This window comes from Pterocles gutturalis, unplaced genomic scaffold (genome assembly GCF_000699245.1).
Source record: "Pterocles gutturalis isolate BGI_N339 unplaced genomic scaffold, ASM69924v1 scaffold1787, whole genome shotgun sequence".
NCBI lineage: Eukaryota > Metazoa > Chordata > Aves > Pterocliformes > Pteroclidae > Pterocles > Pterocles gutturalis.
Genome location: NW_010112341.1, coordinates 18399 through 32124, shown reverse-complemented (window position 1 = coordinate 32124; position 13726 = coordinate 18399). Strand labels below are relative to the sequence as shown.

The window sequence follows — 13726 nt, the reverse complement described above, 5'->3', positions numbered from 1 at the left end:
CACCATGTGCCCTGCTCTGCTCCTGGACAAAACCTGGACAAAACCAAGCTGATTGAAAAGGAAGACATTTGTTCAGCAGCACGGACATTTTCAAAGACACTTCCTGATCACAGAAATCTAAACCCATTTTCTCCTCATTTGAGATTATTGTTGTTTTTCTTGAAAATATTTTTAGTTGCAGTGTGTATCAAAATATTTTGCTGAGCAAGTTTTGGGTGAGTTGAAAGGTGCCAATGACGGCTTCTTTTCAAAAGGGTTGTCCAAAAGTGTCACCAAAAATAAAACATGAACCAAGTTTCTCAAGTGTCATTTAAAACAACAACAACGTTCATCTGAAAGCTGGCAAGAGTGACAGCAGTGTAGTTAGTTGTCATGGGGTGGAGGATCTGAACCAGAGCCTGAATCTTATTCATAGGGAAAAAGTCCTTCCTCTCCCCATTATCTTTCTGGTATTTGAATAGCTTTCAATACTGAGCCAAGAAAATAATTCAGAAGTTAGACAGGAGAGAAATATAGGTTGTGGGCAGATAGACAAAGAAGCAGTGTCTTCCCCCTGAAAAACAAGCTACCAGAGCCTTGGGATTAGGGGCAGGTCTTGGTGAAGCAGTCCCTCCATCAGATCCTGGACAAGGGAGGGACCTTGGGGACATTGTGCCCTGGTGTGCAATAGAGGTGTCTTCTCTGGAGAGTACAGGACAAGAAAGTGTCACCTACCTGAAAGGTGATGCTCCACATATCGTATGAAAAAGCCAAAATCTCAGGTATGTTTATGGTTTGAGTGGCTTGGAGAGCTGATTTGCAGACTCCTTTAAGTTGTCCAGTAGCAAAAAGCCTTCCAAGGTGGATTCTCCTGGTGGCCTTTCACAGTGTGCATGAAGGAGTCCCCAGCATACAGCTGGAGAGGTGCTTGCTGAGATGGATGCTGCTGTTGCATGGCGTTTGTGTGCATGTCGTTGGGTGTTTGTGGGATGAAGGTGTGACACAGGATGGGTTATGCCCCCATGTGTGGCGTACACATGTAGGTATGTGCAGTATGTACTTGGGCACAAGTACTCTGTGATTCGAGTATCCGGGTACAGATAGGTACAGAAGGTACGTACCGCTGTATATCAGCAAAGACACCATCAAATGGGCCATGTGTGCCCCAGGAACATGCCATTTTGGCAACATAAGCACAGCTGTGGGAGGAATGCCTGATGGGCAGAGGATTACCCATCACCTCTGTTCTCCTGCACTCTGGCTGTTCCTCTCCTTCCCTCTGCCCCCTCAGCCCCCTCAGCCCCCTTCTCGATTTGTCCTCTGCCTCTCCCTTGGGTCCTCTTCAGCTCTCTCAATTCCCTGACAGTGTGATGGCAATGGCAGCTTTCTTCCAATTTTATCATGAATGGCAGGGGTTTAACTGGGTTTTCTTCAGCGCCTTGCTCTCTGCTCCACTGTGGTGCCAAATGTGGCTGTAAAGGGCCAGCAAGTTCAGACATATGGAGGGAACTGAGATACTGGTCTGGAAGAAGCATGATGCTTCTTCCCTTAGCCTTATTGCAGCCTTTTCCCATTTTTCCCCCAAGAGTCCTGCCATATGAAGCAAGGGGTGGCAGTGCTGGCCTGCGTGCCACCTTCACCGCCCCAGCTGTGCATGCCCATGGCCCCGGGGCACCTCAGCTGCCCCATCCTTGCCTGGGCTCCCTGGGCACTCGCTCCTTGGAGATGAGCCTCCCAAGGCTGTGGGCACTTCATTCCCACCAGGTGCTGCCCTCTGCTTCCAAAGGATGCTGTACCTTGGCGACAGGGAGGGGGTGCCCAGCCATTCGGGTTCCCTCTCTCCTGGGGTCCACCATCTCAGTCTGTGTCCTGGATGCTCGTGTCCTCGCACAGAGTCCTTCTCTCTCGGTCCATTAGTTTGTTTCCACTGCCATGGCCAGTGGCAGGCGCCCAGCTCTGAAAGCTATATTAAAAGCCAAGTCAATACCAGCCCCTGCTTATTCCCTCTGGGGAAAATAAATAAATAATAAAAGGAGGGAGAGAGGGACTTTGTTAATTATCAGTAGGGAAGAGAGGTGGGACAGAGACCCATGTGAACAAATGAGGCTGCGTATCAAGTCATACATGGGAAAAGCCAGGAGGCACCAGGATCCACGAGCTCCTGTCCCCACTCTGTGCCAAACAGGAGGAGAGGGAGGCATCAGGAGTTTCCTGCTGCCCTCTCCTGATGCTCTGCTCTTCAGTTGTCACCCGTCTGCTCTTCTCTCATCCTCCTGCCAGCTCCTCTTCCCTTCTTGGCAAGCATCCTCAAAGGTGTCAGATCACCACTTGGGTACAGAGCAAACCCGTGCAGGGCAGCTGTCCACCCGCAGAACCCATGTGCCAGGATGAGAAATGTCTATATCTGGGTCAAGACCCATCTTGTTAGTCTATCCCTGCTCTTTCTTAAATGTGCTCCCAAATTACCTCACTTTTTCTTCTTCTTTTTCCCTTCCTCCTCCACCACCTGGCTGCTGTGCCTGCTTCTTCCTCTCACTCCTGCTATTTTCTTCCTTCCCCTTCTGCTTCTTCCTGCCTTCCTCTTGCTTCTTGAGCCAATTGCAAATTTATATAGAGATGGTGTTTTTCTGCTTTGTAGATCAGATGTTGGGTGGGACATAATTTCTTCAGCCATTTCCCCCCAAAGCACAACTGTTGGGTGCCCAGAGCAGCTTCCTGATCTGCCTGTTTTTCTTTCTGTCCTCATCTCATATACAGTTTTGAAGGAGTGATTCTGCTGCTCCTAAAGGAAAGGGTTCACCAGGTTTTCACATCTTTTGTGAAATTACAACAAAGGGATGTTACAGGTCTAGCTCTGGTTGGTGCCCTCCCTCATTTCCCATAGTTCTTACATCCCTCTAGCAAAAAAAAGAGGCTTTGGGGTTTTTTAAATTGTTTTTGAGCCTTCCATCTAGAGCAATGTCTTGCACATCTCTGCCTCTTAATCAGGCATATCTATAACTCTTCTCTGGTCAAAACTCTCGTTACGTCCAAAGCAAGCAGGACTGACCTATCCTACTGGCAACTTTCATGCAAATGCTTCCCCTCCCTCCATTTTGTATTATTTTCTCCCCAAGCAAATTCTCTGAGGCTCTTATTGTAGGTCTTTACCTGAAAGGCCCAGAACAAGGGACCCCTTGTGGTGGAGCTTCCAGGCACCAACACTGTACAAACAGCAAACACCAGCACTGGTAACTCTCATCAGTCTCTATACCAGGCTGCTGCCTTGGGGTCTCTCCTTTGCTTACAAACCTCCCCCTGGGATATTAGACTTTATTAAAAATAAATAGTTACAAATTCAGTTTTACAGCTGATGGCAGCAGGGAGAAGAACAGAGGAGGTGAAAAGAGCAAGTCGAGGGTCTGCTGTCCAGTCAGGTCACTTGTCTATCATCCCAGCTGCACTGGGCCGGGGAGCAGTCTGAGTGTGTGAGCACAGGGCCCTGCCTCCTCTGCCAGGTGTCTCAGGAGAGGAGCAGGACATGTTTTTCAAGACGACTGGGAGAACTGGGTCTGAGTCCGTGGAGATGAGCTGCTTCTGGAGGTGACAGACGGCAAAAGCCAAGGAGAGGCTATGTAGAGTGTCCTTGTCTCCAAGCTTGGCATTTGCAGTGGAAGAATATGGATTTCAGTTCTTTCTTGATCTGTTTTACATACAAAGGAAGAGTCATGTGCAACAAACAATAAACATGCAAGTAAACCCCTCCCTTCAGATCCTTCCCCACTCCCTCCAGGAGTCCTGAACTCTCACATCCATCCTCATCTAGTCAGTGCTTAGGTATCGCTCCTCTCCTACTGACAGTCGTGACTCTCAACAGCCATGGGGTCTACCCATGTCAAGAGGGGACAGAAAGTCTGGCGTTGCCTCAGCAGCAAAAACAATTGCTGCGGGTCCTGGTCTGTTAATTGAGGGCAGAAACTCCTGTCGCCTCTCCAGAAATGAGAAACCAGACATGCTGCTCTCCTGTCTCTGGGCAGGAAAGGGATCCTAGCACAAGCTGCACAGGTGGGAAGAGTGGTGTATCCTCACTCCTCTTCCAGGCAGTATGACTTCACAGGAAAGGGAATATATCAGAGCAGCTCCAGGCCTTGATGTACTCAGGGGCTGAGAGGAAGTCACAGGAGGCATTTTGTGGTAGGCAAGGAACTTATCCAGCTACGTATGGGTACAGAATGGAGGAGGAAATGGAGGATGATGGGTCTGGAATGGGGAGGCTGGAGGAGTTAGATGGCTGACTCCCTGCGGTATGAGATTGTATCTAGGGGCAGAGTTGCCTGGAGCCGTTCCAGGTCCAGGTGGCTTCCAAAATCCATCATCTGGATGACACCTCCCTCTTCTTTAGTGCTGCCCCCTAACACCACACCCACTTCATCATCATCTTCATCTTCATCTTGACTGACAAGAGCCAGCTCATTCTCATAGCAGAAGGCACTGGGAGGTGGGGGAGAAGGTAGTATAGTCATCTTGCTTTCTTGCAGCTCGCGGGCTGAGCAACAAGGTGTGCCAGCTACCTCGTAGGTCTTGTGAAAGCGTGAATAATCCACTTTGTAGTGGTTCTTCTCCTCAAATACAACTGGTTCAAAACGGTGACCCCAAAGGATTTCACTAGCAAGGTAAGAGCTTCGTGCCTGTGTGGTCATGGCTGTGGCTTCCACCATCCCCTCCAGGATAACAACAATCTCAAAGTTCTCTGTCTCCAGCTCCTCCTTGCCAATCCCGTAGAGTGGGCTCTCTTCGTCAATCTCATGAACGATAATAATGGGTGAGACCAAAAATATACGATCCAGGCCCACGTCATAGCCCACATTGAGGTCCCGCTGGTCCAGAGGGAGGTATTCTCCTTCCTCTGTCATGTAGGGTTTGATGAGCTGGGCTCGGACATGGGCCTCTACAATGTGGCTCCTCCTCAGGTTGCCCACCCGCCACATGAGGCACAGTTTGCCATCCCGCACAGAGATGACCGCATGGTGACTGAAGAGGAGGGTCTGAGCCCGCTTCTTGGGCCTTGCCATCTTGGCCATGATGGTGCCAATCATGAAGGAGTCAATAACACAGCCCACGATGGACTGGACCACAACTGCCATGATGGCCAACGGACACTCCTCAGTCACACAGCGGAAGCCATACCCAATGGTTGTCTGTGTCTCCACTGAGAAAAGGAAAGCCCCTAGGAAGCTGTTCACATGCATGATGCAGGGCTTGAAGAGAGAGGGACCACCTCCCACCACTGGTGCGTTGAGGTCGCCGTGGAAGAAAGCAATGCACCAGAAGAGGAAGCCAAAGAAGAGCCAGGAGGCCAGGAAGGCGGCAGAGAAGATCATAAGCATGTACCGCCAGCGTGTGTCCACACAGGTGGTGAAGATGTCGGCCATGTAGCGCTGAGATTTGTTGCTTAGGTTGGCAAAGTAGACGTTGCACTGGCCGTTCTTCTTCACAAAGCGGTTGCGATGCTTCCGCCGGGGAGCATGGCCTTTCCCGTTATGGCTGTGCCCGTTCATACTGCCCAGCGCAGAGACTTTGTTTCCATCCTCTTCAGTGGAGACAATGCTGTACCTGGACGAGAAGAAATAGGCATTTCCAGCAGAAATACATGAAGAAGAACAGCAATCACCGAGACAATGAGGGCGGGAGACATGTGGGTGGCTCACAGGACTATGGTACTGCAGTACTGAATCTCACAACAACACGTTTCCCTGATTATTGCACCGTGGTGCCACCTTGACCAAATTGGTGGAGCTTGGCTGCAGTATTTGCTGAGTCTTGCTTCCAGGAGGTCGCACCTAGCAAAGTCCTGACAGTGCAGCAAAGCAGGAGAGGCTTGTAGCACTGTGCTGCCTTACAGCCTTTGCGGTGAGGAGGGATCCAAGGCTTCGAAGCCTGATGGCAGCTGGGACAGCTGTGAAGCCTGGGAGCAAGCACCCACAGTCTGGCCATATTTTGTCCCTGACATTATATAAGGCTGCGAGTTTCTATTTTCTCCTCCGCTCTCCTCACTGATTTCATGGTGTGTCGGTGACAATGTTTATACATTTCATGTGCTCAGGACAATTCTGTTGCCACAGCAACGTGCGTGGCTCACAGCATCCCTCATCCGAAGCCAAAGGTGTAATTTGGAGATCAACAGCCAAATTGCTGGCATTTTCCCTGGCAGAACCTCCACACACACTTTCTGGGAGATGTTTGTCCCTCCAACTCCCCTCCTTCGCAGGCGGCACTGCTGCTGCCCCTCATGTGCTGCTGGGGCAGTTGCAGGGACTCCTTAAAAGATGTGATGGCAGAAGATGCTCTGACCACTGAGGAAATCAAGCGAGTGCACAGACCCACCAAGACTGTTCTGCCCTTGTGACTGCTGAGCCATGGCCTCCCAGGACCCCTCAGGCTGGCAGTATCTCCCTCCCACCCCAGAGCATTCATGTGTCAGCTGGACCCCTCCAGCATGGGCTTCATGACCCCCATCCTCATCTGACAGTAAGGGAAGCACTGGTGGCTGTGGTTGTGATTCCTGGGGACATGGGGCTTCCGTAGTGCTGCTAGAATCTGTAATTTCTGGTCCAGCACCACTTTGCTTCTCCTCCATAGTACTCCTCTGAGCACCAACTCCACATACAGCATGTTTTGGATTGGAGGAAAGAGGAGCCGTACCTTGGAGCAGGAAAGCCACTGGCAGCTATTTTGAGAAGAATATACTGGCTGAAGGTAGGGCCTGTGGGGACAGATGAGGAGAACCAGGCCACGCAGGGCAACAGCAGTCCTTGAGAGGAGGGTTACTCACCGGTTGATGCGGACGCTGCCCATGGCTCACTGTATCATCAGGTGTGAGGGGGCCGTGGGAGCTGGAAGGGCGCAGGATCTCATGCAGCAGCACTCACATGGGACCGAGCGGCTCCGGGTTTCACCTCTGGTGAGCTGGGACCCGCGCTGCCATTGCGACGGCTCCTGGGCACGTGCCTTGCAGAGAAGGACAAAGCAAAACCCAGTCAGAGCCTCCCCTGACAGCACCCGTCCCAGTCCCAGTGAGGGGCACAGGGCTCCCAGCATTTTGCTCAGGAGGGGTCTGAAAGTACCCAGTGGGCACTGTGCCACAGCCTGGCTCATGCAGGTGAGGAGCGGGCGGGCAGCCCGGGTAGCATGGCGTACACTCTCTGCACAGAGCCGGGTGGTCACTGCTCTCCAGATCAAGGGCACAACGACTGAGCAGCTTGCCAGGCCCTTGCCCTGAGCCATTATATTAATATCATAGCTTACACTAGGACGAGAGCTCAGCCAGGCTAAATACCTCACACACAAGGACTAGCAAAGCACAGATATGCACGGCAGTCCCCAGGGATCCCTGTCAGCCCAGCCTGACCCACAGGGGATTTATTTCCATGGGGTGCAGAACATCCCCCCCCCCATTTCAAAGAAGAGAAGAAAGGCAATGGGTAGAGCCAAAAGGGAGAACTGATGGAAAGGAAGGGCTTAGGGGTAGCCAAGGAGAAGCTAGATAGAGCAAACAGACCTTGCGACGTGCCCTGTGTATGGCATCCAAGGAGCGGCTCAGCAGCAGAGCCCTGGGGAAGACATCCAGCAGATGTTGCGTCCCAACCCAGTCCTCCCTGAACTGAAGAATGGGGAAACTGAAGACTCAAGAGCTGACCTATCCCGCCTGCCCAGAGCTGCTGGGAAGTGAAATGCAGTGAGGGGGTAATGACTCACAGATTAGGAAGGGCTTTGTACACCTGTGCTAATCCTGCACTGTAACCTTTGGATTACAGCAGTCAGTGCAGAGCACCAGGTGCAGACACAGCCAGCTAGTTTGCTTCCTCCCAGCCTCACTGATGAGCAACCAGTCGTTGCCGTATGTGGGACAAATCCAAGGATTTCTGGGTCAAATCCAAGGCTTAGAGCTGCTTGCAAGTGGTCATACACGGACAGGAGAGAGGAAAAGCAAGTGATGTCAGGGACAGAAAAGCTGGTGAGAACCATCCTTGTCTCATCATCAGTGTTGCAGAACAGAGCTTCATGTGACTAAGGGTTACCATTAGCTTTCCCCAGTTAGGAGTGCAGACTAGAAAGTAGCAAGTAAGGATCTCCAGACTTCACCTCTAATATGCAAGCACTGTCATTTTCACGTCTGGGAAGAAGATTAACCATCAGTCTCTCCTCCAGAGACCAAGGTTACTGAGGCAGTTTAAGCCCTGTGTCAACACAAACATGGTTGTTCAGACCAAGTATATTATGGGAGTAGGAGAAGACAGCAATCTTGTAGGCCACAGCTCGCCATACAGAGGTAAAAGCTGTCCTCCTAGCTGCCCAGAAAATCCCATCAGGAAAAGTACTTTGGCACTGAACTCTGCCAGCACCCAGCCCCTTACTGCCCTACAGTGTTAAAGTCTTTAAGGAGGATCAATTTGGCCAGGTACAGCAAGTTTTGTTGTGCAGCTGGGTAAACCTACAGCAGAAACTGGGTTCAGTAACCTAAATTCATCAGAAATGTTGAGGAATGACCAGGTGATGAAGAGAGGTCATTTCATGCCCATGGGTGGTCCCACTAGGATAAAGCTAAGATGTATCTTCAGAGATTACATGGTGAGTTTGGACTGCAGACTCCCACAGGTCTTTAGGAGGTAACAAAGGTGAGCAATTTAAGTAAACCCCTCTATGCCAGCTCCAGCCAGAGCGGAAGGCCATCCTCTCCAACCAGCCCCCTTCTCCAGCCTGTCCAGGTCCCTCTGGATGGCATCCCTTCCCTCTATTGTATCAGCTGCACCACTCAGCTTGGTGTCGTCTGCAAATTTGCTGAGGATGCACTTGATTCCCTCGTCTATGTCATTGATAAAGATGTTGAACACCGGTCCCAAGACAGACCCTTGAGGGACACCACTTGTGACTGGCCTCCATCCAGACATAGAGCCGTTGACCACAGCAGTTTGGCTGCCACCAGCCAACCAACTCTATCCATTGAACAGTCCATCATTCAAATCCACACCTCTCCAATTTAGAGAGAAGAATGTGGTGAGGGACCATGTCAAAGACTTTGCACAAGTCCAGGTAAATTACATCTGTCACCCTTCCTTTGTCCACTGATGCTGTCAATCCATCATAGAAGGCCACCAGACTGGTCAGGCAAGATCAGCCTTTGGTGAAGCCATGTTGTCTTGGATCACCTCTTGGTCTTGTGCATGCCTTAACATACTTTCGAGGAGGATCTGCTCCATGATCTTCCCAGGCACAGAGGTGAGGCTCACCAGCCTGTAGTTTCTCTGGGTCTTCTTTTCTTCTTTTATCTCATTGAGGTTCTGCAAGGCAATATCTATGTTGTTCTTCACTGCCCTCAGGTTGGTCAGAATTGCTCTCAGGCTTTTGTTCTCCACCTTGGAGCTCTCCAGCTCTTCCTGCAGAAGAAGAATCTCCTGCTTCATCTTCTCCACATTTTTTTCTGCATCCAGAGCCCGCTGGGTCATTTCATTTCACTTTCTGCACAGCAGAAGCTGGGGAGTCAGTGGTGACTCCTGGGGAGTGGGATGAAAACCGTACCAGTGGGTGCAGCATGGGGCACCCTGGGAGACACTAAGCAGGAGACCACACTCCTGAGAGATGGCTCTCCATCCCACCCGTCCCCAGAAAACATGAACACCCACAAATTTCACAATACATTCATTCATATTTGTTTCCTAGCCCCGCCTAGCCCCACTTCGTATTATAATTAGCTAAAGGGTCCTTCTGGGCTTGCCTAGTGCTCTCTGGTGGTCGTAGGTTGGTCAACGGGCGGGGTTGAACTTTTCACCTTGTCACCTTGAGCATGCTCCCTGGTCTCTTGGCCGCAGTCCAAAGGACCAGGCTGGTTTTCAGATGGTTTAGGGGTCCAAGGAGCCTCCTTTATCTCCATGGCCTTGCGGGTGTTGCATTCTCTCATCTCGTTTTGATTAGCAGTTGTCAATCCTGCAGCCGCTGGTTGTGCCACACTTTGTGCCTTTATTCCTCCTACCCACTGGGTAACAGCATCTGGTTTTGAGATCAGCATCCACAGACCTGTCCTGCTGGCTCGGGAACGGTGACAACAAGCAGACAACTTCTCACCTCTGTGGGAGTCAGGGTGGAAACACCCCCAGCAGAGATGGGATCCCTTTGGCTTTTTGGAGAGCCTCACAGACCCCCAGCATTTGGTTCGTCCTCTCCGTTCTCTTTGTAACTCCATCTCATATCCTCTTCCTCACAAATGCTCCCAGGGTTCGTGCCAGGGCTCGTAGGGCAGTTTGGTGCTGTGGGGCTTTCTCACTGCAAGAGGTAGCGGACAAGCTCTCGCTGCTCCGTGTCAGCAGGGCTGGGTGCTAGGCGCTGTATGAACACGCGCGAAGGCACAAGTCACTGTGCGGGAGAGTTTTACCATATTGTTGTGGATTTGTGTGGTGGGTTTGCTTGGAAGCAGGGGAAGGGGACACAGTAATGGCCCCTGTAAGTAATTTCCCCTGAAGCGTGGTGAAGATTCATGGTGACACACGGTTTGTCCCTTGGTGCAGCCCATGAGAAGATGCAGCCGTGAAGGACCCCACGCAGGAATTTTGGAGAAGCCCACGCCGGAGCTGAGTGGTTGTCAGGGGACTGTAGCCCTGTGTGGAAAGGACTCACGCTGGAGCAGTTTGAGAAGGACTCTCCTGTGAGAAGGGACCCCATGCTGGAGCCAGGAAAGACTGTGAGGAGCCCTCCCCTGAGGAGGAAGGAGCGGCGGACTGACTGCACCCCCCATTCTCTGCCCCCCTGTGCCGCTGGGGGGAGAAGGTACAGAACAAAGCCTTTGGGATTTGGGAAGAAGGGAGGGGTGGGGGACAAGTGCTTTTCTAAGATGTAGTTCTCTCTCTTATTATCTTGCTTCTTGTTGTAAATAGTTAATAAATTCAATTGTTCTTTTTGTTTTTCCCGAGTCCTGTCGGTTTATTGCCCATAAACCTAAGTGGTGAGTGAAACCCTGCCTGTCCCTGCCTCAGCCCACCAGGTGTTTAACTAAACGGACTGTCCGGTGGCCTTTCTAAACAACGACACAGCTCCAGCCAGAGCGGAAGGGCATCCTCTCCAACCAGCACCTTCCTTAGCCAGCCCAATAAGCCAGGCTCACCCTTAGCCAGCACTGATGCTGGTGCCGGAGGATAGGCACTGCCCCAGCTCATGTATGGATACTTCACAACTTCCTAAAGGTTTCCAACCACCACCACTCCCCCTTTCCCCAGCTGCAGGAACGGGTGCACAATTTCTAGAGACTTTGTGTTTCTGGCCCAGGTGGTGGCCACCTCCAAAACAAGAGGAAGGAGGACCTAAGGAGCTTCTGCCCACTGAAATTATGTGCAGCAGCACCCAGATCACTGTTCCTAACCTTCCCCACCTCACCAAGAAGGGGCAAAGGAACCAGATGAAATGCAGGTGCCACAAGGGCTGTACTCATCTCTGGTTCTGAATGGTACAGCCAAGGGAAGGGATGGGCACACATTTTAAGAGTGCTGCATCCCATGCTGCTGTGCTTGCTCCTGGCTCCCACACAGGAGCTCAAGTCAGCCAGAGCTGTGGCACAGCCTCTTGCTCAGATCCCACCACACCTGGAGCTTGCAGCTCAGACATGGGGAAATATTTGCTGCTGGCTCCACAGTGCTAGAACAAAGCATCAGCAGCTAAAACTATATCACTACCTGCAATTTGTACTTAATGACAGGATAAGTATTGCTATGAAGGATAAAGGCTATGAATCTGAACACACACATTCAAGCACGTGCGAGCAAATCGTTTTATCATAGGCTGTAGTGGGAGACTTGTGGTCTCAGTCCATCTGCTCATCTGTAGGACCCACACAGACTTGAGTTCATACCTCTTTTTTTGCTTCAACTTCAGAAATTTTGCCAGTAGACTGAAGGACCTCAGCAACAAAATGCAGTGACTCTGCTCCATGGGTGAGTTGTCTGATATAACAGTTTGCACCTGTTATTATCTTGTTGAGGTTCTGCAAGGCAATGTCTATGTTGTTCTTCACTGCCCCCAGGTCGGTTGTTTGGCCTGCTCTCAGGCTTTCGTTCTCCATCTTGGAGTTCTCCAGCTCTTCCTGCAGAAGAAACATCTCCTGCTTCATTTTCTCTACATTTTTTTCTGCATCCAGAGCCCGCTGGGTCATTACCTGGAGACTCCACTCTGTCTTCCGGACAAAGGACAGTAGCTCTTGGGTTTCCCTCTCCCCTTTGGCCAGGATGGCCTTCACCTGCCTCTCCAGCCTCCGCACTGTGCATGCCTGGCTCTCCAAGGAGCTCTGCATGCTCCTGATCAGCTTCCTGAGCATGGTGTTCTCCTCCCTGAGCACGTCATGGCTCAGCTGCAGGGATGGGAGCTCCCTGTCCCTGATGGCATCCTCATGCAGCATGTGGGGCTCTGCTCCTAGGCTGTGCTCTGGGTACCCCAGGTAAGGGTCTCTGGCGTCAGCCCACGAGGCAAAGGCATCCATCCCCATGTGCTTGCCTGTGCTACACCGGAAAGAGTCACAGGAGCCACGCGGTGCCACACCAGCAGCCTGGGACATGCACACCCTTTGGAACACAGGAAGGTGATAGGTCCTGATCCAGCTGTGGTCCTCATCTTCAGACAAGCTGTCAGGCATTTCCATGTTGTTGTAAAATGGTTCTTTAAACTCTTGAGCTTCCTCCTCAAGCTCCAGAGCGTGCTTGGCCAATTTATCGGTATATATTCTATTGTTCATTTCTTCATCTTTCACTGTGTAAGAGTGCCTGGGATTTAGGGAAAATAGCATGGATTCCCCCAGATTGTCCACTTCACTGTCACTCAAGCTGTCATGGCTCTTGCACTGGGGTTGAGGATGTGCAGTGTTGTCATCATCTTCATCATCATCTTCCAAGCCTTGAGATTCTGGGAAGACCCTCATTGTTGTCCCAGAGATGCCAAGCAGCTGTGACATTTTTCAGGACACTTCGGGCTGCAGCAAGCAGAAGGATCTAAATTATCATCCTGGAGCGCGGGTTACACAGGCAAGTGACACTGACAGGCAGCACACCAACTTCTCCAGCCTCAGTGATGCTCGTGGAGGAAGAGGCAGTCACCAAAATCCCTCAATTTAAATCACCAGTGTGTTCCGGAGGGAGCAGAGGGGAGGACCAGGCATCTCTGTGTCTTTGCTATGGGGAGAACAGGAATCGCCAAGGTCTGTGATGTCATTGTGTGACTTCACTACCTGCTGTGAGGTAATGACCACGGGGGAGAGGAACCAACCAACTGCAAAAGTGCTTTTTTGGCAGCAGGAGGATGAACCGGCTCCCCAAGGCTGCAGAGCAGAACCCAGCTCAAAAATGTTGCCAGTGGGCAGAGAGGAGCTCATGAAGCCACCTGAGACCCCCAGCATGCACTGGGGACAGGGACTGGCTGGCCCTGGGCAGGCAGCATGGAGCAGAGGGGACAACCTTGCCCTGCAGGCTAGCACAGGTTAGCTGCAGGAGGGCAAGATGAAACCAAGATATCTCTGTCAGCGACATCAAGCCACTGGTGTTTTGGTGCCAGGGCTTGACCTGGACAGTCAGGAGACATAATCACCAGCCCTTTGGTCAGATGCCACCGCCACCAAGCCGGCTAGTGATGGGTCTGCACCGTGGTGCTGCCGATCTGTTTCATCCCCTGCTGCCAGCTGGTGCAGGGAAGCAATAGTAATACCGGGCACCACAAACTCAGAGCAGCACGAGCCAGGAGA

The 13726-nt window shown here is 51.5% G+C and overlaps 2 protein-coding genes across 2 annotated transcripts; both read right to left on the bottom strand.

Moving 5' to 3' along the window:
• Positions 1-3783: 3783 nt before the first annotated feature.
• Positions 3784-6813, bottom strand: KCNJ4 (potassium inwardly-rectifying channel, subfamily J, member 4). The gene is made up of 2 exons (XM_010073978.1): positions 6791-6813; positions 3784-5571 (listed from the first exon to the last, which is right to left on the bottom strand). The coding sequence occupies exons 1-2, from the start codon at positions 6811-6813 to the stop codon at positions 4242-4244; spliced, it is 1353 nt and encodes a 450-aa protein (XP_010072280.1). The 3' UTR covers positions 3784-4241.
• A 5032-nt stretch (positions 6814-11845) lies between these two features.
• LOC104462138 (serologically defined colon cancer antigen 3-like) lies at positions 11846-12910 on the bottom strand. Its single transcript, XM_010073979.1, has 2 exons — positions 12155-12910; positions 11846-12082 (listed from the first exon to the last, which is right to left on the bottom strand). The coding sequence occupies exons 1-2, from the start codon at positions 12908-12910 to the stop codon at positions 11846-11848; spliced, it is 993 nt and encodes a 330-aa protein (XP_010072281.1).
• Between the last annotated feature and the right edge of the window lie 816 nt (positions 12911-13726).